The sequence below is a fragment of the Anser cygnoides genome, chromosome 3, assembly GCF_040182565.1.
Source record: "Anser cygnoides isolate HZ-2024a breed goose chromosome 3, Taihu_goose_T2T_genome, whole genome shotgun sequence".
NCBI classification, from domain to species: domain Eukaryota; kingdom Metazoa; phylum Chordata; class Aves; order Anseriformes; family Anatidae; genus Anser; species Anser cygnoides.
The window spans coordinates 37,601,716-37,626,092 of NC_089875.1; the positions used below are offsets into that span (position 1 = coordinate 37,601,716).

Sequence of the window (24,377 nt, forward strand, 5' to 3'; positions counted from 1 at the left end):
GCGGGGCGGGTGGTGCCGCCGGGGTGGGCGCTGGCATCGCCCTCTCCTGCCGACCCCGGGCCATAGGGGTGGCCGCCGGGCCCCGAGGCAAGATGGTGCCTCTCCCCGCGCCATTCGAGGCCGGGCGCCGCTCCTCCAGAAACTACACTTCCCAGCGTGCCCCGCGGCGGAAGGGCACGGAGGCGCGGAGCGGAAGCGGCGTGCCGCGCGGCACTCTGGGACACGTAGTCCGCCCGAGGCACAATCCCGCGAATTTGAAAATTCCCGCGGCGGCAGCACCAGCGGCAGCAGCCGCAGCGGCAGCGGCAACTCTCGCGAGACCTCCGCCCCCCGCCCGGCGGGTGAGCGAGCGAGGTGGGTGCCGCGCGCGGGAGGGGGGGGGCGGCGGCGGCGGGGCCGGGAGGGGCGGAGCGGGGCGCGCGCGGCTGCGCAGGCCCCGATCGTGGCGCGGCGCGGCCGGGCCCGGTGCGGGCGGGCGGGCGGAGGCGGCTGTAACCGCTGCGGGAGATGCCGCCGGCCTCACCGGCACGTACCGGGGCGGCGGGGGGGCGGGGGAGGGAAGCAGAGGGGAGGGAGCGGGAAGCGGAGAGCGGGGAGGGTGGGCGGCGGCCGGCCGCGTACCGGGCGCTCCCCCGGCGGCTGCAGGCCGGCGGCGGGCCCGGCCCCTCGCCCCTTACGTAAGGGCCCGCGGGCGGCGGCGCCGCGTCCCGGCCCGGCCCGTTCCGAGCCGCCGCACGTGGCCCGGGGTGAGGCCTGGGCAGCGCCACCGGGGGCGGACACGGGCCGGGGGGGGGGGGGGGGGGGGGGGCGGCTGCTGCCGGGGGGCGGCTTCCCCGCAGCCCCCGAGCCCGCCCCGCCGCTCCCTGCCCCCGCCTTGCGTTCCTTCCTTCTCCTTTTTTCCCTTTTTTTTTTCCTTTTTTTTCCCTTTTTTTCCGTCCCCGCTGATCCCTCGCGGCGCGGTTCGCCGGGGTGTTGGCCGTCCGACGGGGTCGGGCCGCGTCCTGCCCCGCCGGGGGTGCGGGGACCCCGCTGGGGGTGGGGACCTGCCGGGGGTACGGGGATCTGCCGGGGTGCCGGGACCTGCCCGCCTTCCTTCTCTCCACCCCAGCGCCGCTTTCCCCGGCGTGCTGCCGAGTATGTTGCTGCCGCTCTGAATTTCTGCGCGAAGCATGCATCACCCTTGCAAGTTGCTGACTTAACCATAAATACTCGCTTTCTTCAATAAGCCCGGTCCAGAGGTGCTGCCGGTAGGGAGAAGCGTGGCGGCTGGCTTTCGGCTTTCAGCTTCCTCACGGTGGTTTGTAAAATATTCTGAAATCTAGGGGCTTGGTGAGGAATCCCGCGCCCTGTCTGTAGTGCAACGTGGTCGTTCAGGTGCCCTATTCACCCTGTCGCTGTGGGTGTTTGTGGCGGTCCCGGCGGGCAGCTGTCACGTGTTGGGGCACACGGTGCCGTGTCCTGCTCTGCTGAGGACAGCTCCTCGTGCGCCTACTGCATCGACTCGTTTTGCTGCATTCATTTGCTCGGGGATTGCTTTTTTAACGCAGTGAGATGAACTTAATCAGGCTCCTATTAATTTCGTGCCTTCTACCTAGTAAGCTGTCAGATGCAGTTTTAGAAGAATAATGGTGACAAGCGGTTGCTGGTGTGGTGCTGTTCTGCTTGTGCAGAGAACGGAACGCTCAAACGGGGAGGACAGTCACCGAAAGCCTGGGCCTCTCCGTCTGTGTCTTACGTGTTTTTGCCGTTCAGCTTGTCGTGTTGGTCCCTGTGAAAGTGCTGGGAAGTACACGTTTTATGGTGGCATGCCAGGATGCTGGAAATGCCTGGTTAACTACCGGCCGTCTGTTAGGAGGCTTGTGCGTGTTCTGTGCTGTGGCTGCTAACACCTGCCTCTGCCCGCCCAAATCCAAAATCGTGCCATCATTCAGGATTTTTTGACACGTTCATGTCTTTGGGAATAATTCACGATATGTGAAGTTTTAAGCACCTAGGGTGAAAGAGGAATTGGCAGTGTGTACACAGACTGCTTTGGTGTAGGATGCAGCTGAAAGGTTGGATGCTGATTTTACTCCTGAACATGGAGTAAGCCTGTGGTATTTTACACTAATCTGGTTTCCAACAGACAGGAGGAATACAAATGTGATCGCAGTCATTGTCTTCAGAGAGGGCTGAAATACAGTCAGTTTTGGATGTATTTCTGAACAGGAGAGGCTTCGTGCCTTTAGCCTCTCTCTATCTGACCTAGTCACAGGATTCTTGTGAGCAAATGTTTTTCCACTGCTCTGATTCCCAGCAGTCCTTGGTTTAACTTAGCAGAATGATGCAAGTAAACCATACTAATAACCCGATCACTATATGTATTGTTCATAGTTTATCATGGAGTTTATCTTCCCAGTTCCATATTGCCTGGCCAGATGTCTAGGAAAAATCAAAAGTCATAAATTCTTGTTGGCTTGCTAGAGGAAACATAGGCATGCCTGGTGCTGTAGCATTTTTTCATGCTTCTATATGCATTTAAAGTAGCTGCAGCGTGATTAAATGTAAGGTTACAAGAATGATGCAGGTGTTGGAGTGTTGCCTGTTTGGCGTTTCTGGGGGGTGGCACTGGACGGATGCACGTGAGGGGACTGCGGGCAGGACGGCGCTGTGTCAAGCCGGGAGCTTCCCACCGGAGAAGAGGAGTCCATTTGGCTTTGTTTCACGGTGGTGACTGTGGGGCTTGTTTGTTCTTTGAAATCAAATCTCCCCACTGGATTATCTTAAAATATGATTTCCAGTGTGGCCACACAAAGCTCAGGCCTTTCCTCTGTGCTCTTGGCCTCTCCAGGGGGGCAGTGGCAAAGGCAGGAGGGCTGAGGGCGTGCGGTTGGGAATGCCACCTATCCTACTGGGATGTGTGTTGGGTCTTTTCCACAGAACTATCGTGCGACTATTGCGAAATACCATCTTAGTAATCATGAAGTGCTTGTCACACAAACTCGTTTTTCAGAAGCGTTAGTGCTTATTTATAGAAAAGATTTATGGTTTTATTCACTACGATCGTGTTCTTTTCTGAATTGCATGCTGTTTTCTACACTTCCTTCATACGTGCTGTCAGAATCAGTGTTCTCCCTTAGAGGAGCATCAACTGGGTGAACGTTTTAAAGTAGGCTACTTCAGGGTTTTTGAAGTAGTATTTAAAAAAAAATGCAGTGCTTTTATTAATGATCTGGATGACGAGAGTACCTTCAGCAAACAACTCTTTCCTCAAGCCAGCAGCTTACTTTTAACAAAACAGTAAATCAGACTGTGAAGCAATTGCCATGTGCAAAATACCAAAGAAGTTATTTCTGGTGGTGGTGGGTCTTTTTTGGCCTAGTCAGAATGCAGAATCTTACCGGATTCCGAGTAGAACAGCATGTCTGGTAGAAGTCGCTGGGACCCTGGACAGAGACTACATGTTTCGGATCCTTTTTCTTTCCTTTATCTCCTTGTCTTACGTGTCTTCTAAAATGGATAACAATTGCTGACAGAAAAAGAACCCAAGTAATAAGAACACATTATATCCTATTACATGAGAAGCATTTTGGGTGGGTTTTCTTATTTTTTTTAAAGTTAATGACATAGTCTACTTTTGGTATCTGTTTTATCTCCTGTTTCCATCTGTTCTGTTTATCTCCTTCTGCATGTGCTCTGCTGAGTAGTCTTTCTTTGTTCATTACACAGTATATCCCCATTACTTTATCCTGTATTTGTCTTGAATATGATTTTTCTGCTTGGTTGCCTTCTTTTTCTGTTCTTTCAGATGTATCAGCTGGCTGTCCTGTTGTTCCTCTCTTGAAATTTCTTCTCCTGCTTATATTCTCTGGTCATTCCTCCTTGTTCAGCATCACAGAGTTGCAAAGGAACCTATGAAAGCAGTTGGACATTGATGGAAATTAAAAAGATGCTATTCACAAGCCCAGAATGTCTCTATTAGTATTTGGCATTATGGGTTACTCATGCAACATGTTCAATCACTCATTATGAGTAAACTAAGCCAGACTGCTGGTTGACATACAGAGCATTTTACTGTCTGGAGCACCTGTATGCAGTGCAAAAGTTCATCCTGCTGGCATTGCTAAATGATGATAATTATGTAAAGGGGGCTCACAGGAAAGATGGGGAGGGACTTCTTATCAGTGGTTGCAGTGACAGGAGAAGGGGTTTTAAACTAAAAGAGGGTAGGTTTAGATTAGTTATAAGGAAGAATTTCTTTACTCTGATGGTGGTGAGGCCCTGGCACAGGCTGCCCAGAGAAGCTGTGGATGCCCCATCCCTGGAGGTGCTCAAGGCCAGGCTGGATGGGGCTTTGGGCAACCTGGTCTGGTGGGAGGTGTTCATGCCCAGGGCAGGGGGGTTGGAACCAGGTGGTCTTTAAGGTCCCTTCCAACCCAAACCATTCTGTGATTATGTAATTACTAAAGAGCAAATTCAGCTAACCTACTGTGAATAAGTTGTCCCACTTGGAATTTATCTGTGCTAGTTGTGAATGCTGGCAGAGTGGTCAAGCTGGCCGGCTTGTGCAGCAGTGTCCTGCAATACTGGCTTTGCCAGAAACTGTTTTTTTCAAGATGTTACTTTATTCTTCACGTGGAGGCTCTGAATACGGACAGAAGATACAGCAGCACATTCTCAAATGCATGAGGCTTGTGACTTTAGATAGAGTCTATTCCAATGCCCAGGTCTTGGAGGATAATCCTCCACAGAAGGACAATTCATACAAATTATGTTTGTTTATATAGTCATTTCCCCTTTAATAAGTGTGTTATTCCCAGAGCCTAGTCTTCAAAATTAGCTGTGACTTATGCTGTAAGAGAAACAAGTTATTTTTCTAAAATCCTATCTTACTATCCAGTATGCGAGTAGACTTGAGCTGAGTGTATTGTTTTGCTGCTATTTATCTGTCAATACCTATGCATTGCTTTTTTATTGAAATGTCTCATAGGCATTAGAAAAGCAAATGATTGTCACTTTGCTCTGTTGTAAGGTCAAAAACTCAATGCTTTTTTTTCTGAATGCCTTTTTTTCCCCCCCTTACTTACGAGAAGAGCTACACGTGATGTAAAAGAGATTATTTGCTGTATATTGATGAAAATTCTGTGAATCCCAGAAATTTTTGTCTGACACGAGTCTATTTTTGCATTTATTTCTTTCTTTACAGTGAAGAATGCAAGACCTAACGGCTCAGGTAACAAGCAGTCTGCTGCAGTTTCCTGAGGTGACTATTCAAGCACTTGGGGAAGATGAGATAACCCTAGATTCTGTGCTGCGTGGGAAGTTTTCTGGAGGTAAGCCTTATCCTTTAAAATGTTATTGTTGTATAAAGTCATTATTTTCTGGAGGTTACCTGAAACATAGGGTCATACCATCAACTGCTTTAGATTGGTTCTATTGAGATGCATCAGGCTTAGAGAAGATAAAAGGAATGTCTTGATTATTTAAAATGCTAATATTAGAATGAACTTTCAAAATCGTAACAATCTGCATTGAAGGCCGAGATAATCTTGTGCTATTAAAGTCATTTACTTAAACATGCTGAATCAGTGAGCTTTCCTCAATTTTTAATTAACTAAAGAACAATTTTTCAAGTAATAGTGTTGTCTTGGGCTATATCTATTTGCACCAGCACAAGCTATATGACCATCATGATACCACGTGGAAATAGTTTTACAATGTTAGAGACAAAAAAAAGAAGAAAAAAAATATTTTCCAAACTGAGTAAAACAGAAAGAAGAGGCTAAGAATGTTAGGCACTGCAGCCATTATTTCCAAACTCTTGAATGGGATGCAGGTGAATATCCAGTGAGAGTTTCTGAAGTGGCTAAGCAGATTAGATAGTTTTTCTTTCTGTGTGATCAGAAAGTAGAGCTAGGTGCCTATCTGGATTTCTAGGCTTCTGTTAAGACCAGGTAGAATCCACCTACCTGACCGTAAACGTAGTAATTGAGTTAATACTTCTTTGAGTTTGAGGTAGTTCTGTGACACAAAAACTCTAAATCCTTTGGTAATCAGCACAGGTAAAATTTGTAATTTACTAATGCATTTATGGTCACTTTATGATAATTTCTTCTCAAATTCCAAATCCATACCCAAAGCAGGGTTATGTCAAGTAAAATTAATAAACTAGAATGAATGTTACAGTTGAAATATGCTTGAAGACTTGAATATCCTTATGTATTCAGATGATTTTTAGCAAAACCAAGCCAAATATGGCGTAAAGACTGGATCAGTATATTGTAATCCTTATCCCCAAAAAGCAAAATCATTCGCTGCAGGGATGACAAGTGCGAATGCCAAGTAATAAGGTTGTAAATTTTAAGGTGTGCTGCTTGAGGATTTCAATGGGTGATTTTAAAGAGTTGACCAAAATTACATAAGTTAGTCTTCCTCTGCTAGCTACTTTTATTGAGGGAAGGGGACGATGACTTTGAAGTTGTTTTCAGTCCTCTGCTGGCAATTTTCTTGAGTCAGCTTTCTTTTCTCTTACAGGGAGAAATGGCCAGGCATGGTTGGCATGTGGTCCTCAACTTGAGGTAGTGAACTCTGTGACGGGAGAGAGGATCTCTGCATATCGTTTCAGTGGAGTGAATGAACAGCCTCCCACTGTTCGAGTGGTAAAGGAGTTCTCCTGGCAGAAGAGAGCTGGGCTATTGGTGGGATTGGAAGAAGCAGAGGGAAGTGTTCTCTGTCTGTACGACCTTGGAATATCAAGAGTGGTTAAAGCAGTTGTTCTTCCAGGAAGGGTATGTACTTGTTAATCAGCGAAGCAAAGCTTTTATCTTACTATGTGCTGTTTTGGGAAAAGCTTTGGAGCATCTCTTTGTAGGAGGTATTTTTTTCTGTGCTGTATTAACATACTGTAACTTCAGAGCATCCAGGCAAGAGAGTCTTGATGTAAAAGGAGGGGCCTAACAATACCATTGTCTTTAGAGTTACACTGATAGTAAAACGGGTTTTCTCAGTTTATCTAATTCTCCAAGTTCAAAAAAGGTATTGATTTTTTTTTTTTTCCTGGTCAGATTGAAAAAGAAAAAAGTGCTTTGAAGTGTCTGTAGTACATGTTTCCTAAGTGGTTAATTTCTGTCAGAAGTACTGTCTTTAAAGTATCTCAGACTTCCATAGCTGTTGTGCAGTGAGTGACTTAGGCACAGTCACATGCATTTCAAGTTGAAGTTTTATATCTTAAATCTAAATAGAATGAGCTGGGAATAGGAAAATGAAAGTAGGTTAAGAAGGATCATTGTCACATATTTAATCGGTGTGTATGGAAGTCATTTGAATATAGTTACAGCTATCAGTTGTATGAGGGAGTTTTGCTGTGGCGCAGCAAACTGTTCAGGAGAAAATGTGAGGAATCTTGCAGGGGGAAGTTGGCTGTTTTGCGATAAGGGTTATGAATTTTGGGATAAAGCCAAAGCTTATCTGAATTTTTGCTGTTCTGCCCTAAATGTTTTTGATTACAAGCATGTTTGGTCTGTTGCTTTCGTTTTGGTTCCTATCTTTTTGCTATTAGATTAATTACATCAACATAGGGCACAGGTATTACTAATTGGAGCATAAAGTTCTTAAGTTGTGTGTAGGAGCAAAGGTAAGCAAAAACAAGTAGATGAAACTTGCTCTTGACTACTGTCCATTTGTTTTGGATTTCATTATTCTGTAATTCATACCAGCACGTATATAATGTATAACCTGATTTAATCTGCCTAAATGTTTCTGATTCTTCCACACTGATTATTTTTAAAAGTAAAATGCAAATCTTTTCTTAGTATCGCTTTCTGCAGTTTGAGTTGTTGCTTTTTTAAGGTTTTAATGAGAACCTTCATTTATGGACTGTTTTTACTGTGGGTATATCTTCTGTAGCTAGGTGTAGAGGTTAACTAGCTTATAGTAACTCTGGTCCGAGATGTTGAACCATTAATGTATCCATACAGTGTAGTTATAGTGACTGTATAACTGACTTTTAGTGCAAGAGTAGATTAGTCATTCAGAAAGGAAAGGATTCAAAAAACTTGCAAACTTAGGAAAAAAAATGGCTTTTTGTTTTGTGGGATCATCTCTAATTGCCTCTGGACATTATGCAAAATGCAGCGGAAAATTAAAAATGTTACTGCAATCCTATTTGAATTAGGTTCCAGTAAAAGCAAATTTGAACTAAAACATTAATTAAATTTTACAGTGCTTGTATGTTTCAGAACTATTGAACAGTATTTTCACAAATTTCCCGGTTTGTGTGAGGCAGAAGAGTAGCATTCAGATTCAGTGAGCTGAGAAGAGTTGTCTTTGTTCATTCCCAGAATGAGCTGGCAGTGGTCTAGGAGGATATGAAAAGCCAGTGCAGAGAACAGTGGAAAAATGTGCTGTTTCAGGAGCTTTTACATAGAAAATTGAAGTGTTAGAACCCAGAAACATTTTTGCAAAAATTGAAAAGATTCATTTGGAGCCAGTAGTACAATGAAAAAAATGGTAAAAGAAAAATCAGAAGTAACAGTTGACCGATGGGTAGTGCTGCAGTGAGGTGTGTACTGTACTTGTGCTCTCCTCGTAACAGTCATCAAGATGTGCAGCAAAAAATTTGAATACTCAAAATGCTTTTCATACTGCTTTGAGTAGCAGAGAAGATTGGAGATTCAATTTGATTCATAGGAAAAATGAAACAAAATGCAGGTATCTAAATAACTGCAGATACGTCTATGATTAGAAGTGTTGTGACAGCTGAAAGGCAAATTCTGTAGTGGATTGTTGGGCAGTGTAGTCATAACAAAGAGGGAGACTTTGGGGTCTTCAGGGTTTAGTTATTTTTTCCAACACTGGAAAGAAAAATATATAGGAAGAGAAAAAATATATAGGAAGAGACTACCCTGTGATGGACACTTACTTCTTTCGGTTCGATGTAAAGTTGTTGTTGACATAAAGCTTCCTGTTTTCATTCTGTTGTATTTTGCAAGAAGACTAAATGACAGCCTATGTTCTTTCCTCGTACAGCTTTGCTGCAGGAGTGTTCAGGTGTTTGTGTTTCTGGCATAGCAGTGAGTGTTGTCCCAGAAGGTGCTGCAGGTGCTAAAGGGTCTTCAGTTTAAAATACAGCAGCGTGCAGACTACTTTACAGCAGCCAGATGGCTTTTGAAGATCTCCAAGGAAGGAGACTACGACCTCTCTGGGCAGCCTGTGCCAGCACTCTGTCACCTGAGCAGCAAAAAAAATTCCTGATGTTCAGGCAGAGCCTCCTGTGTTCCAGTTGCCTCTTGTCCTGTCCCTGGGCACCACAGAAAAGAGCCTGGCTCTGACCTCTTTGCACCCTCCCTTCAGGGATGTGTGTTCATTGTGAGATCCCTCCCGAGCCTCTTCTTCTCCAGGCTGAACAGCCCCAGCTCTCTGTTTTCCCCCAAAGGAGGGATGCTCCAGTCCCCTCACCGTGTTTGTGGCCTTTCACTGGCCTCCCTCCAGCACGTCCGTGTTCCTCTTGTACTGGGCAGCCCAGACACGGACACAGTAGCCCCGGCGTGGCCCCACCAGTGCAGACTAGAGAGGAAGGGTCCCCTCCCTCAGCCCGCTGGCAGCTCTCCTCCTCACGCAGCCCAGGACACCATCGCTCTTCTCTGTGACAAGGGCCTGTTGCTGACTTGTGGCCAACCTGCTGTCCATCAAGGACCCCCAAGGCCTTTTCTGCAAGGCTGCGTTCCAGCTGGCTGGTCCCCGGCGTGTTCTGGTGCCTGGGGTTGTTCCTGACCAGGTGCAGGACTTTTTGCAAGTCAACAATGAGAAGTGCAAGAAGTTCCTCTCGGCCCATTTCTTTGACTTGCTGAGGTCCCTCTGGATGGCAGCACAACCCTCTGGTGTATCAGCCTCTCCTCCCAGTTTTTAGCGTGTCCAAACTTGCAGAGGGTACACTCTGCCCCATCATTCAGATCACTGAAGATGTTTAACAGGGCTGGGCCCACTATTGACCTCTGAGGTACACCGCTTGGTACTGGCCTCCAACTTGATGTTGTGCCACTGATCACCACCCTCTGGGCTCTGCCCTTCAGCTGGTTTTTGATCTGCATCTCTGTCTGCTCACCCAGCCCATATATCAACAGTTTGTCTGTGAGGATCTGACAGCAAACAGTGTCAAAGGCCTTACTGAAGTCCTGGCGGGCAATATCCACTGCTCTCCCCTTGTTAACCAGTCTAGTCATTTCATCACAGAACTTTATCATGTTGATTCTCTTTGGCCAGTCCATGTTGACTTCTGATGGTTTTCTTGTCATTAATGTGCCTGGAAAATGATTTCCAGGATTAGCTACTTCATAAAGAAGGCATAGACTATATCACAGTGCTGATAGGCTGTGAGCACTGGGAGAACTAGATTTTATTTTGTCTTACATAAGGCTGTTAAATGCAGTAAAGTTTATCTTGTAATTAATTTTAAAATTTTTCTTAGTTATTTCTAAGTAGGAAAGGGAAGTTGGTAAGCTGTAATAACAGAGTGTACCATTTAAATTGGAATTAATTCAATTAAATAGCTGTAGGAAATACAGTAAATGAGAGGCAGTAGCAGATTTTTGTACAGGACTGATTTTTTTTTTTATTGAAATAATTGAAAACAATGCTTTGCTTTCAAGTATTATGATTGTGCATTTACATCATAGTGCATGTTTCTTATGCATTAATTTTGGCTTCCCTGTTGAATGATTTCTATTTAGCTCGTCAAACAGGTTAAATATTAACTTACAGTTTTTCTGTAGGTAACTGCTATAGAACCCATAATTAATCATGGAGGAGCCAGTGTGAGCACTCAGCACCTACACCAGAGTCTGCGATGGCTCTTTGGAGTGGCAGCAGTGGTTACAGATGTTGGACATATACTTCTGGTTGACCTTTGTTTGGATGATTTATCTTGTAGTCAGAATGAAATAGAAGCATCCGGTAAGCTTGCATTTTTTTCAACTTGAAACACTCATTTTAAATGTAAGAAAGCTTATGTCTTTTAAGTAAACAATATAGACCCAATTTTGAATATACTAGCATACAGACTACTGATTGCAGATGGCAGTTTGGTATCATGACGTCCTGAACTGGTTAAAGATGGGAGTGGCTTAATGCTCTTTCTAAAGTTAAAAATGCTAGCCGTCTTCCACCAAGATCACTATGTCACCAATTCTTGCCAGTGATGTATAGGAATTTTACTATCTGAGCCACTGCAGCTGTCTGATGGGAAGTTGTCAGAGGTGCTCTTTTTATTGGGAATAGTATTTTCGTTCTATTAACTAACATGGGGGCAAATTGTAGGCATATTTTAAAAAATAAATCCAACTTATCAAAAGTCATGCATTTGGATGAATGAAATACCTGATTTACCTATTCAGTTTTCATATGCTGTTCTGTTATTACAACAGTAGCTTCAGGAGTTGATATCACTTCAAATAGCTTCATCATGAGACCCACGCTCCTGATGTACAGAGTTCAAGAAAAAATTCTTTCTGTTTACACTTCTACCTGGTTTTGAAATACAAGTGAGAATTTCAATCGAGTCAGAGAGTTCTTTGAATACATATGAAATGATAATAGCAAATTACTGTTACATACATGGATATTTGGCCTGGGATGGTAAAATTAGATTATCAGTGTTGTCATGTCAGTATTTAACATGCATACTAAGTGGAATAACACATTCTTTTATCAAGTGATTTTTTTTTTTGTGTGTAGACCTAGAAGTTGTCACTGGAATTCCTGCTGAAGTTCCACAAAGAAGAGAAGCTGTGACCAGAGAGGGGCGACATCTCTGTTTTCAAGTACAAAATCCGTCAGGAACAGCAATATCAACCCTGTGCTACATAAGCAGAAGCAATCTGCTTGCTGTGGGTTTTTCAGATGGCTACCTGTCACTATGGAATATGAAAACTTTGAAGAGGGAGTAAGTAGGCTTGTATGCTTGCAGGGAGGTGCAGAGAACTCAATTCTTAACTTAAGGAAATATGTTAAATTAAAGAAAATTTTGTCAGGGACTGAAATTCTTTAGAATAATCCTGGAATGCTTAGAAAATCTCTTCGGAACTAACTATGAATTCATACATGGATTAAGTTGACCACTTTCTCCCCAGTGGCCTATGTTTATTTTCCTTATTGTGCCTCTGGATTGAAGAATTGTGGAAAGCATTCGTGTTTGGGTTATTGGCAATTAAGATGTGATAGAGCTGATTTTTGTAAGACAGTGCATTTTTCAGAACTATTTACTGTGAGTAGGGCATAAATTGCAAGGCTGAAATATGTTAATATTTTTTTTGTTACAATATTCTCTAAAGTGTCTAGGGTGAAACTATTGAGACATGAAAAATCGGTAGCTGACCTGTGCCTGAAAATTTATTTTTTCCTATGTTTCAGCCTTCTCTGATACAGGAGATCGGTCTGTACCAAGGAAAGGATGCATGCAAATGAAAGTTTGCTTAGAATGCTTGGAGACTAGAAAAAGGGACCCATAAATTTATGGGTGATAGAAAAGTTAAGGGATGATTTCAAAGAAGAATCTCTCTTGAAATACTTGACCAGATTTAGAAAGGGATTCACGTAAGCAAATCTGCAGTGACTAACCAGAAATTATTGGATATGTAAATAGACGGTGAAATAACTAGTTGGAAAGAATAGATTGTGAAGTTACAAATAAAATTCAGAAGTCTGGAAGAAGAATGTTTTTCTGCATAGCCCAAGTAAAGAAACAAGAAGCTACTTCTGTTTGGCACTGTTTTAAATTTTTAAGAAGAACTTTCAGTTCTATATTTAAGTAAGATACAAAAGTAGGAATCATCTCTTGCCCAGCAATTGAAGTAATTGTTTAGGAGAAGCTAGTTTGAATTATCTTATGCAAAGGTAGTAAACACAGGTTATTGCATTTGATAGACAATAATCTTTTCACCTCTTGACTAGTCCTTGAAAAGTGGTCACTTCCTTGAATCACTTGTTCAAGATGCAAGTATGAGAGTAAGCATGTAGGTACTCTTCTGAGAAGATGCTTCTACTCTTCTGTAAACTTGGCTGATAGACTTACCTTTCTTATTTTTCTTATTTAAACCTGTAGGTACCACTCTCAACTTGAAGGAGGAAGGATTCCTGTATATGCTGTTACTTTCCAAGAACCTGAAAATGATCCTCGCAATTGTTGCTACTTGTGGGCTGTTCAATCTACGCAAGAAAGGTAAATTAGAGTATATATTCTATATTTCATTGAATTAAGTTAAAATATGTGTGTTTACTTTGTTTAAATATCCAGGGTGTTTTCTCCAGTACAGAAGGTTTTAAGCTTACAACGCCATTTTTACAGTTTTTAACAAATAACTACTAGTTAAAATAACGATGACCTCAGAAATCCATTTATTATAGAATAAATTTCTTCTTTCATTTGTAGTTTGAAACTTCTGAGAAGTCAGTCCATGAGAATGAATAAACATTGACTATCATGTTGTAGTCTTTGTCTTTTTCTTGAGTTTGGGATTTAACTAGGTGTGTAATGCCACTGTATTTGAGCACTAGTAAATCTGTCATTTTCTTTACATACTTTATCTTTGTTTTGACTGTTGACGTTTCCTGCATTTATTGAAATTGCTGTTGTAGAAATGTGTGTCTGTATTTTTAGAGAGTTCTCTGGAAGCCTTGGGTTCATGCAGTTCCTACTTTGCTCAGAGTTTCAGAAAGAAGGTGAAACAGTAGTGGCTATATTTTTGTGCTTGCATGCATAATTATTTCCTTTGTTCCTTGATGACTGCTTCATGATTTGTTTGATACTCACAGTGTGGTATTAAAAGCAGTTTAGGCTGCAAATCTAGAACACTAAATGTGCCGATACAACAGCCTGCTGTCCTAAAGGAGGAGAGTCACAGTATTGCTGATGACTGTCTGCCAGTTTTAGCAGTCTTTGGAACCTCCATGAGTTTAGTTCAGCTCATCTGGCAGAATACCATCCCTGTTCAGCAGAAAAGTAAATGGTTTCCTGCTGGGCTAATGAAGCAAACCAGTATGTGGAAGGGTGCAGTATATGCAGGAGAGGGACTGAAATTTTGTGATAGGGGAAAGGAGAGATATCCCTCTTTCACCATTAGCAAGCTATTTTGTCAACTCAGCTGTTCACAGAGTTGCAATCTTTTAAAGTTTAAATTGAAAGCAGTTTGGATTGAGAACTCTTCACTGTGAAGAACTATTTCCAACATTTTTTAGTATATACAACATATTGAAGCTTTCAAATTATATGGTTAGCATTTGCTGCTGTGGAGCTATTAGTGTCAAGATTTCCTCCTTTATGTTTTAGGAGCTAAATGTGACCTATTGTCATGTTTAGGGAAGTGGTGTTTTTCTTCTTTGCCAGAGCACACTATTAAGAAAACTTTGGTCTAGGTCTGATAAAAATGATAACGAGGACTATAAAGCAGCTTTCTAATCAAATTTCATAATTTGTACCTTTTTCAGTGAAGGTGATGTTTTGAGTTTACATCTGCTGCAGTTAGCATTTGGTGACAGAAAACGCTTGGCATCAGGACAAGTCATGTATGAGGTAAGACGTGTGTGTATGTGAAAATATGACAACAGTAATTTTCTCTAAGGGAGTATCAATTAAGTTGGCAGGGTAATACTATCAAAATTCAGAGCTGAGTAAAACAACCATCTTTAGCTGATTCCTCTTGGTCATGACCTTTGTCCAGGCATTTTGAAAACAAGTCATATGATTTTAAACTCAGATGTCATGTGTTCAAACTAGATTCATTTGCTAAGAGCTCCTATAAACTCAATTTCCAAAGAGGAAACAGGTTTTACAAATAAAATTATCCTTAACCAAAACATTAAATTAATGGCGTGTAGTGAGAGAAGAAGGGCTTTGAGTAGCTTTGTTTGTTTAGCCGAACTGCAGACTTGAATAAGCTTTTCTGTCTGTAACCCTTTTTAAAAATACAGTTGTGTATCTTTTTTTCTTTTCCTGATCTTTTGTTTTATATTGTTGTTTTTCTTTTGTATTTCATCAGCCGGACTGTAAAGGGAATGCACCTATAGTGTCTTCAGTGTTGATCCTGAAGCATAGTAGCTATAAAGATCCTTCTTTATACATCTTGATTAGATTTAACAGGAAATCCATTCTTAAAGCCAGCAGAATATGTGAATACAGTAAGCAGTAATATGATTTGATCAAAAGAGTCTATATAAATTGTTAAAACTGGCTCCAAAAATAATGTGTTTAAAATATAGGTGAGGTATTGGATACCGATGCTGGTTAAATCTAACAGATATAAATAAGATTAATCTGTTTAATGACTGTCTCTAGCAAAACGTAATTCTGTATGCTTGAATCTCTTTCAAAATCCCTTTAAGTCAAGTCATCTTACTTGGAGCAATTCTTTCCTCCTATTTTGATAGTTTTTTTTAAATTGAGTATCCTCAGTAGTTATGATTCTTGTGTCATGGTACTCTGTTTTTATAGGGGTTGTGCCCTTTGATTGTTTAGAACAAAGGCAAAAATTGAGTATAAATTCTGACCTTTTTCCTTATGTACAGCAAAGCTCCTTCCTCATTTGTAAATGTTGATTTTGAGTAGGTTAAGTATAGGTGATTGGGAAAGGTGGTGTTTCTTTAAAAAGCATTACCTATCACGCTGGTAAGATATAAATATCTCCAAGTGATTCAGTAGGTTCTAAATACAGATACCATCTCTTATTTTTTTGTGTGATTTTTGTTGTTATGATATTAATATACCTTGCTTTAGAGGAACAGAGCACACCCTTACTGGGTTTTTAGTTTTTAAAAGGGCTTTCGCTACAGTTCACTTCTGTATTTCTTGCAGTGCTCTAAGCGGTGTGGCAGGTTGATAGGAGAAAACTTCTTTAATCTTTCTCTGTTTCCATTTTTTGTACTTCTTTGTTTTTTATGCTCTTTTAAATGTTATTTTTAGCTTCAGTCTTGGCAGTGGCAGAGGTGGTACCATGTCGTGTGTGCTTCTTTGGAAAAAAATTGTCTATGTCCGTTCCTCTTGTGGCTACTTTGTTCTATCTCAACGCTTTAATGTTAGAACATGGGTCCTTTTACTCTTCAGCAGTTTTTTGTCTTGGTCACCTTACTTGTCTGAACAAGACATGACGTGTCAGTTTTTAGCTCAGAGGATCAAAATGGTTCAGCAGATTTTAAAACTGGATTCAGTAGCAATTCCAGTTGATGCTCTTTAAAAAAAATAAAAATAAGCAGAGCGATAAAATAACGTGCTTGTGACCGGAGAGAACTGTGGTGTAGTTAATTTAAGACACTTAACCTTCTGCAGACCTTGCAACAAGTAATTCATTCATATTCTTCTAAGAGGTATCAGGTACCATTCTCTGGATTTGCGATATTCTACCCCTATGCTGTTTCTGCTTCCCAGTAAGTGTTCTGGAAATGCGAAACTGGGACCAATCTTACAAGGTGGTTGAAGAGAGAATGAAGCAGCTGGGCGTGCTGGGGAGAAAAGATAGCTGACTTCTTCAGCTAGCTTCCATATGAACCACGTAAACATACAGCTTCATACCAAGATGTGATAACACCTACTGTCAACAAATTAAAAAAGACTGAGACAGGTCAGGACAAGGGGGTGTGCTCTGCAGTTGACACAAGGGACCAATGTAGTGTCACTTTAGCCAGTGCTACAGCTCTCAGTGAGTTTCTGAAGGTCTTAATACTTAGATATGCCTACACAGCTGTCCGAGTCAAGTTTCCTGTTTGTCTTCAGGGACAGAAGGTATAAAAATTGTTCCCATTTGCCAGGTGAAGTTTGAGTAAACAGAAAAATGCTGTTGGCCTTTGGTCATTGAGTTGAGTTTATAGGAGCATGAAAGATTTCTTTCCTATATTAGTTTCCTATATTCCTTAACATAGATTTGCTTTCCTCAATGGAAAAATTAGCATGCGCTGTAATGCTGCAGAAGTTTTCTTGGGCAGGAATTGTTTGACTTCCAACCCCCCCCCCAAGTTTGTGAGGAACTAGCCTTTAGGAAGTTACTCAAAATGTCAAGTAGTACAGGTATCCACGTATTCAGTGATACTTCTCTGTGCTGAGTTAAAATAATTGTCATTTCATAAACTAAAAGATCCTTTGACCTTTCAATCCTTTTCCTTACGCTTCAAGATCTGGAATCTTAAGTCAAAGGGAATAGTACCCTTTAACCTGGCTGCATAGATGTTTGATTCTTAAATAATGTAGAAAAGTTATATTCGAGAAGTCCCGATGATTTTGATTAGCAGTTTCCTTTAAAACATCCAGATGCATGCACAGAAAGGTATGAAAAGGACTTGGGCCTAAGCACAATGATAATTGCTGTTATGAGCATATTTTAGATTTTCTGAAAATCAGTTGGATTCATTTAGCAGATCTTTCTGGTAACCACTCACAGTTCTGTCCTCCAGTCACCTCCAGATGGCCCTGCTTGGTCAGGGATTTGGACCAGATGACCTCCAGAGGGCCCTTCCAACCTGAGCCATGCTGTGATTCTGTGATCTAACAGCAGAATTGTCCAGCAGTTAAAATTCATCTCTAGCAGGTTTATTTAGTTTTAGTAGTTTATTTGATGAAACAAACTTCAGGAATGGTGGACTTTTTTTTCAGGGAAACGTTTTATTAAAAATTGTTTGGATAGTTTCCCTCCATAAAAGAAGTGAGATTTAATTAGGTTTTGTGCTAGTTTTTCAGGGAGACCTTTTATATTTTCTCATCTGTCTGTGTGTGTATTATTTCTGAAGTTACTTGATAGAATGGACTGTGCGTACTTCAAGGTAAACTTTAGCATTTTTCTTTTTAGTAATTAAAGACTTTTTTTTTTTAAAGACAGTTTTGATATTTATTTGTAGTATTTCTTCAAAGAGAAAGTTGGCCTCTTCTGAGGCTAGATGAATTAGATGTGCCGTGTGAGACTGTATTGTTTTGTTCCAGCTCATTTCAGAGTTCTAAAAGCTTAGGAAACTTGGGTAGAATCTGGTAGAATTGATTTTGGGATTGGTTTGTTTGTTTGGGTTTTAGGGTTGTTTCTGTGTTTTGGCATTCCTTATTTATTTGTGGTGGTGGTTTTTTTTTTGTTTGATTTGAAGTTGTGGAGCTGTTGCTTGTCCACAATGCACACATTGATGTGTTTCACGGCAGACAGTTTGAACCAATGCTGCATTTGGAAAGACAGTATTTCAGTTAATGCTTACTTTAGAAAATGATGCTATCAGAAACTGCAGCAGGACTGTGTTGAACCTCTGAATATGTCTAAGTAGTTTGCCCATTCTGAAGCAATTTGTGATCCTAGATGTGTTCATGTGTACCTCATTTCATCTCTGTTTTCCTCTTCTGCTGTTGGCTGTGCTTGGTGAAGGAACCAAGGGATATTTCATCCATTAGTCTGACAAGATTAGAGGAGGGGCTAGTAGGAACTTACATGGCTTGATACAAGATTGTTGATCAGTAAGAAATTTCTCATAGCTACTCCAGGGGGATGTGTGTTCACTCTAGTGGTGTGCTTATAGTTAATATCTCTATTATCTCTATATCTCTGGTGTGCTTATAGTTAATATTAATAATAAATAAAGAACTTTAGCTGCTGTGATGCCGTAACTTCTTTAATTTCATGGGTTCTGTAATCAAGACATGGAGCAAAGAACTTTGTTTGCATCTGTATTGCATTATTTCAGGTATCTATTTGTAGATATGTATTTAGATCTGTAACAAACCCTTGAGTTTGGAAGAAATTCTGCAAAACATTTTTAGAACTGAATAATGTTAGAGAAATGCTGTGCTTTGAAAATGGGGAAAGTCTTTATAACCAATTTTCCCCACTATGATTTTACTTTTTTTTAAATTTGCTTGCAGATCAGATGTAATTTCTGTTTACTATTGGAAATAATCTAGTGGGAAATACACAACATCACATCTGTATTATATTTAGAGATATGTACAGTTGTTTTAGGTATAACGTATATTTTCATTTCAAAATGACCTTATTTCTCTCTTCTCTTATTTTTCCCCAGGGCTTTGAATATTGTGATGAAAGGTACAGTTTAGATCTCACAGGTGGAGCCTTTCCCTTGAGAGGACAGAGCAGCAATACTAAATTACTCAGCTGTCAGACTGTAGAGAAATTTCGCAACCACGTTGACAGAGAGGATAGCGTTAACGAAGGTTTGTTGTGATGTCCATGTTTGGTTATTCCAAAAGGAATGGTTTTGGAATCTGAACAATGAATGTTCTGTACCCACGGTCTGAAAGTTAAATATCTGTATAGAATAGCCTGTTCGGCTTATCTAAAAAGAAAAATGGGGTGCTTAAGTTACATTTAAAGATGGAAATGGACAGTGCAATGAAGAAATCTGGTATTGAGTGAATTTCGTAAAGTCAGAAATTGTGCGTTTCTTTTTTTAAAAAAGTATTTGACACTTAGCCATTTTTAAAACTTGCAGGTAAAAAGTACTTTGGACATTGTTTATTAAAGCACAGTGCTGGTCTTTAATAAGTTTGACCTGCTGACAGTGTTCAAGGAAGACTCAAATGTATAAGATAAATTTTAAATTCAGTGGAAGGAAAAGATTACTTGTACTTAAAAATAGTAGATGTCATAGCTGTTAGCAAAATAAAAACAAAAAAAAAGTTCAATAATCCCTTTCTTTCTGCATTTCTTCAGCCAGTTTTCAATTTAAACTGTTACAGTACTGTTCAGCTGTCAAATTCATGATTCATCTTTGTTATCTAAGTATCAATACCTGAAAGTAGCCAAGCTACTTGTTGTATTAAATCGGAAAGAAGTAACTTTTTTAAGGGGAGCTTCAGTGTGCCATGAGAATTAATGCAATGGATTTGTTTAAATAAAAAGCAGAATTGTTCAAGAAAAAAAATACTTATTGTTCTAACAAAATAAAAGGTATTTGCCTGCAGAAGGCAATCTTTTTGAGAGAGTAAGATGCGCTTTAGACAAACAAATCAGGTAAAAATTATTTGGCATTGAATGCTACAGCTCACTTTCATTCTTTGAAGAAGTAAAGACATGTTTAAAAAATATTTTCATTTAATGATGGGAACATTAAAGTTTTATGAAAAAGTGAATTTGCTTTTCCTAAGTTTGTTAAAATACTTAAAATTGGTTGATGCAGGCTTGCAGGAATTAATTATTATTTGTGACATGCTAGTCAGTAATGATTTTTTCTGGCTGCTTTAAAAGTGCTTTTTAGTGTCTTTGGTCTGTTTTAGGGCCAAAGATGGTATTGGCAGCTGCAAGATTATAGAATGGAACTTCTTTAGGAAAAAAAATAGGTTTTGCTTTATGCTTGCTGACATGCTATGGCAATGTATAGCATGGTGATTTGTGTAATACTACTCAGTCTTTTATCCCTCCAGATATTGTTTCTGCTTGCTGCTTAGAACAATAAGATCATTTTCTTTATTTCTTAGGACTGTTATTTGGATATTTTTCTTTCTGTTCAGACCTATATCTGCATCTGCCTGTCCATTTTTTCCTCTAAAGCTAATGGATTCCTACACCTATAAGTTCTTTACTAATAGCTTTCTGTGTCCACATGTGCAGTTAAAAAAAACAAACAAACTAAAAACAACACCCTCTTGGCACTTCTTCCATTATTTTACAGAAATTAAAGATACATATCTGGGCTTACAAAATCAGTTATGCGCTGTCCATATCTTTGAGACTGTTGCGGTGATAATTTTCAAAGCTTTTTGTTTTGATTGTGTTACTCCCTTGTCCACTTCTCCTCTCCCCCCTCTGTTGTTTTTTTTTTTTTTTTACTGGACTTACGTCCGATGTTACAGAGAAAACACTTGCATGATCTTGGCAAGGCTATTTCTGTTTATTATCTTTGATTTAGTCCTGAAATGTCAACTTGCATTTCCAATTGTGATGCCATCCTCTATAAACAGTATGTTGAAATCTAATAAACATTTGGGATTTTCTCCACTTGTCATGTATTTCTGAGAAGGGTTCATTCTAAAAACTTGTCTTTAAAAAAAAAACAAAGTTTCTAAAAGTAGCAATATGTATGTTCCTAGCATATTTTTGGTAAAGAATTTATCAAGCCAAATATCTCAATTAGTAATATACGGAAAACTTAATTGCCTAACAATTATATATTTGATTTTGATTAGAACTGATACAGTCTTAACAAGAAAAAGGGCAGTATGACTAATCTATCACAGATATATATGCTATCCTACCAATTTTTTTATTTTTAGTAGGTGTTGTCTTTCATGAGTGATACAAAAGAATTAAAATGGAAAGTGATGCTTTAAAAATATCAAAAATATAATATTTTCTACTACTGAGACACAATTTCTTGTCTTTTACAGTAATATCTCCTGACACCAGTGTATCAATCTTCAGCTGGCAAGTGAATACATATGGTCAGGGAAAGCCATCTACTTATTTGGGTGTATTTGACATTAATCGCTGGTATCATGCTCAAATGCCAGATTCACTAAGGTAGATTTTTATTATGTTGTTTTCAGTGTCCTTACAAATAACTTAATTTGAATGTTAGTATTGAAATTATATATTTGCTTCCTTAAAGGCCAGAAGAATTCCTTCATAATTGCCCATATTTTGCCTTATGGTCATTGGATACTGTAATAAGTATGACTTCTCCAAACCTCATTTTGGATATTCTGGTACATGAGCGGAGTTTAAGTCGTGGAGTTCCTCCTTCTTATCCACCGCCTGAGCAGTTTTTTAATCCAAGTACCTATAACTTTGGTAGGTATTTCACTGTGTTTAATAGGGATAAGTTTAAGAATTGAGGTCAAATGTCATTTACTGGTTCTCTTTTTCAATGTTTGTCACTTTAAAAATCAACAAAAAACCATAAACCCAACCTATGATTATGCTGTACCAACAAGGTACTTAATATTGTGTAACACGCCAGAGACATTTTGGGGTTTCCGTGCTTATGTAACATAGCCTGTGAATTCGTGATGGTTATAAAATCAAATTACTTTAAGCTGAAGGTCTTCCAACAACAGTAACACTGGAGATAAAATTTATACGTGCAGTAATAATATTTTTTTAAATGTTTGTAAGTGACCTGGAAAAAAAAAAAAAAGGAAGAAAAAAAAAAGGGGGGGTACTCACATATTTCCAGATATATTGCTGTGTTACAAATGTAAACTGGCCGTAATGAAATGGTGAGAGTATAGGGTTTTAACAAACATTCTTTGTTTCTGCAGATGGTACGTGCTTGCTGAACTCTGGAGTTGTTCACATGACTTGCACTGGCTTCCAGAAGGAGGTGATCTTTTATTGTATCTTCATGGCGAATGTCAAGAAGCGTGCATTTTCTGTTTTTCTATTGCACTGTTTTCAGCATCAGGCCATTTTGTGTTTATCCTGCCCACCCGCTCACAGAATTGCAACTGCATCCTGCCAGTTTTAAGTAAATGGTTATGTTTTAGATCTACTTCGGGGACTGAAAACTGCCATTGACTACTCGTGAGCATGATGAAGGATTCGATGTCCAGAAAAGAAAAGAAAGTTGTTCTTAGGAACAAGAATAACAATCTTGTAGAAGTCAGGGAAAGCTGTTGCTTCTTGATTGATACATCAGTCAGGGTGGTTTTCATCTGTGATTAACTTGAAACAGGAAGATGGAGAGAAGAGAAAGTTTTAAAAAAAAGAAAAAAAAAAAAGATTTAATGTCTTTTTTTTCTTCCAAACTTGGACAAGTAATAACTTCTGAGCCACCACACAAATTGTAACAAGTCATTTTTTTTTTAGCTTGCTAAATATTTCCAACATAAGTAGTTACATATCTCATTGCACACAGGTAAATACTTAAGAACTAAAGAACACCATCCCACAGAACTCCTTGATCAGCTTCAGCACAAACAACCATGGAAAGGATCTTCCAAAATGTGATTTAAAAATGTGTTAGTTTTCATTGATATAGGATGTATTTTGCTGCAGTAATTAAGGAAAAGGAAAGGTCAACATAAAGAAGCTAGAAAATACCTAGATAAAATATTGTAAGGGCTGATTTGTGTTGAACAGGATTTTTATAAACCGTAACTGTTAGTTTGGCTTCCATCTTTAAGACTACATAGTAATACTTATTCAGATCGCTAACCTAAAGCATATTAGTGATGCAACCTTGCTGGTAGTTTGTCAAAACTTATTTTTTTTCAATGATTATTTAGAATCTTAATGGTTAAATAACAATGATGTCTTAATCTGTAATTTTTGATTGATGTTTCAGACCTTGAATTTTTTAAAGAAATCTGGTCCTTCAATAAGTGAAGCCATTTGTGATAGCTACAATAGGTGTCTTATAGCTGGCTTGTTGTCTCCAAGACTAGTTGACGTCCAGCCATCCAGTCTGAGTCAGGTGAGTGCTTATCAGGAATCAGGAGTGGGAGGAAGTACATCCATGTTGTCTGACAGGGCTTTGGAAACTGTAAGACCTGATAACTTGACACCCACTGCTTTTTATCTGCTTTATCCCACTATAGTGTTTGCAGCCCCCTCTTTCATAGGTGTTCCATTTGCAATACACCAACCTTTCTGTCATCTGAAGTGTTTCATGAGAAAGGGAACTGTTGTGATAAACAGGCAGGGCAGGGCAGTCCTCCTACTGCCCTCATCTTCTAGTCTCTTGCATTCTTCACCAGATTCGGGGAGGTATGTTGGGGCAAAAAACAATTTTAAACAGTCTGGCAGCTGAAGGGAATTTCTCGTCAAGTTGACCTGGCCTTTAGACTGTTTATTTTGCAAGCATGATGTATAGTCTTAAATTCAAAATTCATGTTTTGATGTCAAGTACAGGTTGGAAGTAATTAGGGGATTATTTTTTTTAATAATCACTGTTGAATTGTGAAAATATCACTCAGACTTGTAATTTGAGCAGGGGTTTCTTTTGGGTGTTAGTTAAGACAAATTTCAGGATTATGGTCAAGAAGCTTGCTTTAGAGTTTTGTTTGCCAGTGTAAGTATTCTTTGGTGTGTTACCTTGTCTGAAACAATTCCAAAAAAAAAGATGGAAATGTCCCATGTTTATTCTAATGTGCAGAGATTGCTTTAATCATAATGATTTTACCTAGAAGGGAAGCATAGTTTTGAATGTGTTCTAGAAAAAAAAAAAACCAAACACAAACTAAGAGTAAACTCAGTAAAATGATACGAAGGATTGTTTCACTTGAAGTATCAGAGGACCAGCTGCAATAAACTACCCCTTAATATTTTATTTCTGTGCATAGCTGTTATCCTCCTAAATGATTACCACTACATTATAATGCAATTTTTTGAACAGCTTAAAATAAAATCTAAATCTATTAAAATTTACATTTCACTTCTTTTCTATCATTTTAGAAAATTATGGCTTAATGTTCTGATGTTGAAACTGTCTCA

General features: G+C 39.8%; 1 protein-coding gene across 3 annotated transcripts in view; it reads left to right on the top strand.

Annotated features, from left to right (window-relative positions):
- Window positions 1-231: 231 nt before the first annotated feature.
- The window catches only part of AHCTF1 (AT-hook containing transcription factor 1), a 47,914-nt gene continuing 23,768 nt past the window's right edge, over window positions 232-24,377 (top strand). The window contains exons 1-12 of one of the 3 annotated variants that reach the window (XM_048052102.2): window positions 232-354; window positions 5,186-5,312; window positions 6,514-6,767; window positions 10,749-10,929; window positions 11,710-11,917; window positions 13,076-13,192; window positions 14,458-14,542; window positions 19,009-19,159; window positions 21,332-21,464; window positions 21,553-21,734; window positions 22,205-22,266; window positions 23,230-23,358. In XM_048052102.2, coding sequence (XP_047908059.2) covers window positions 5,192-5,312; window positions 6,514-6,767; window positions 10,749-10,929; window positions 11,710-11,917; window positions 13,076-13,192; window positions 14,458-14,542; window positions 19,009-19,159; window positions 21,332-21,464; window positions 21,553-21,734; window positions 22,205-22,266; window positions 23,230-23,358 — 1,623 coding nt within the window. In that variant the 5' untranslated portion in view covers window positions 232-354; window positions 5,186-5,191. Of the gene's footprint in view, window positions 355-404; window positions 526-1,046; window positions 3,573-5,185; window positions 5,313-6,513; window positions 6,768-10,748; window positions 10,930-11,709; window positions 11,918-13,075; window positions 13,193-14,457; window positions 14,543-19,008; window positions 19,160-21,331; window positions 21,465-21,552; window positions 21,735-22,204; window positions 22,267-23,229; window positions 23,359-24,377 lie in introns of those variants that run through there. The other 2 variants (XM_066995521.1, XM_013202123.3) reach the window with 2 other exon arrangements.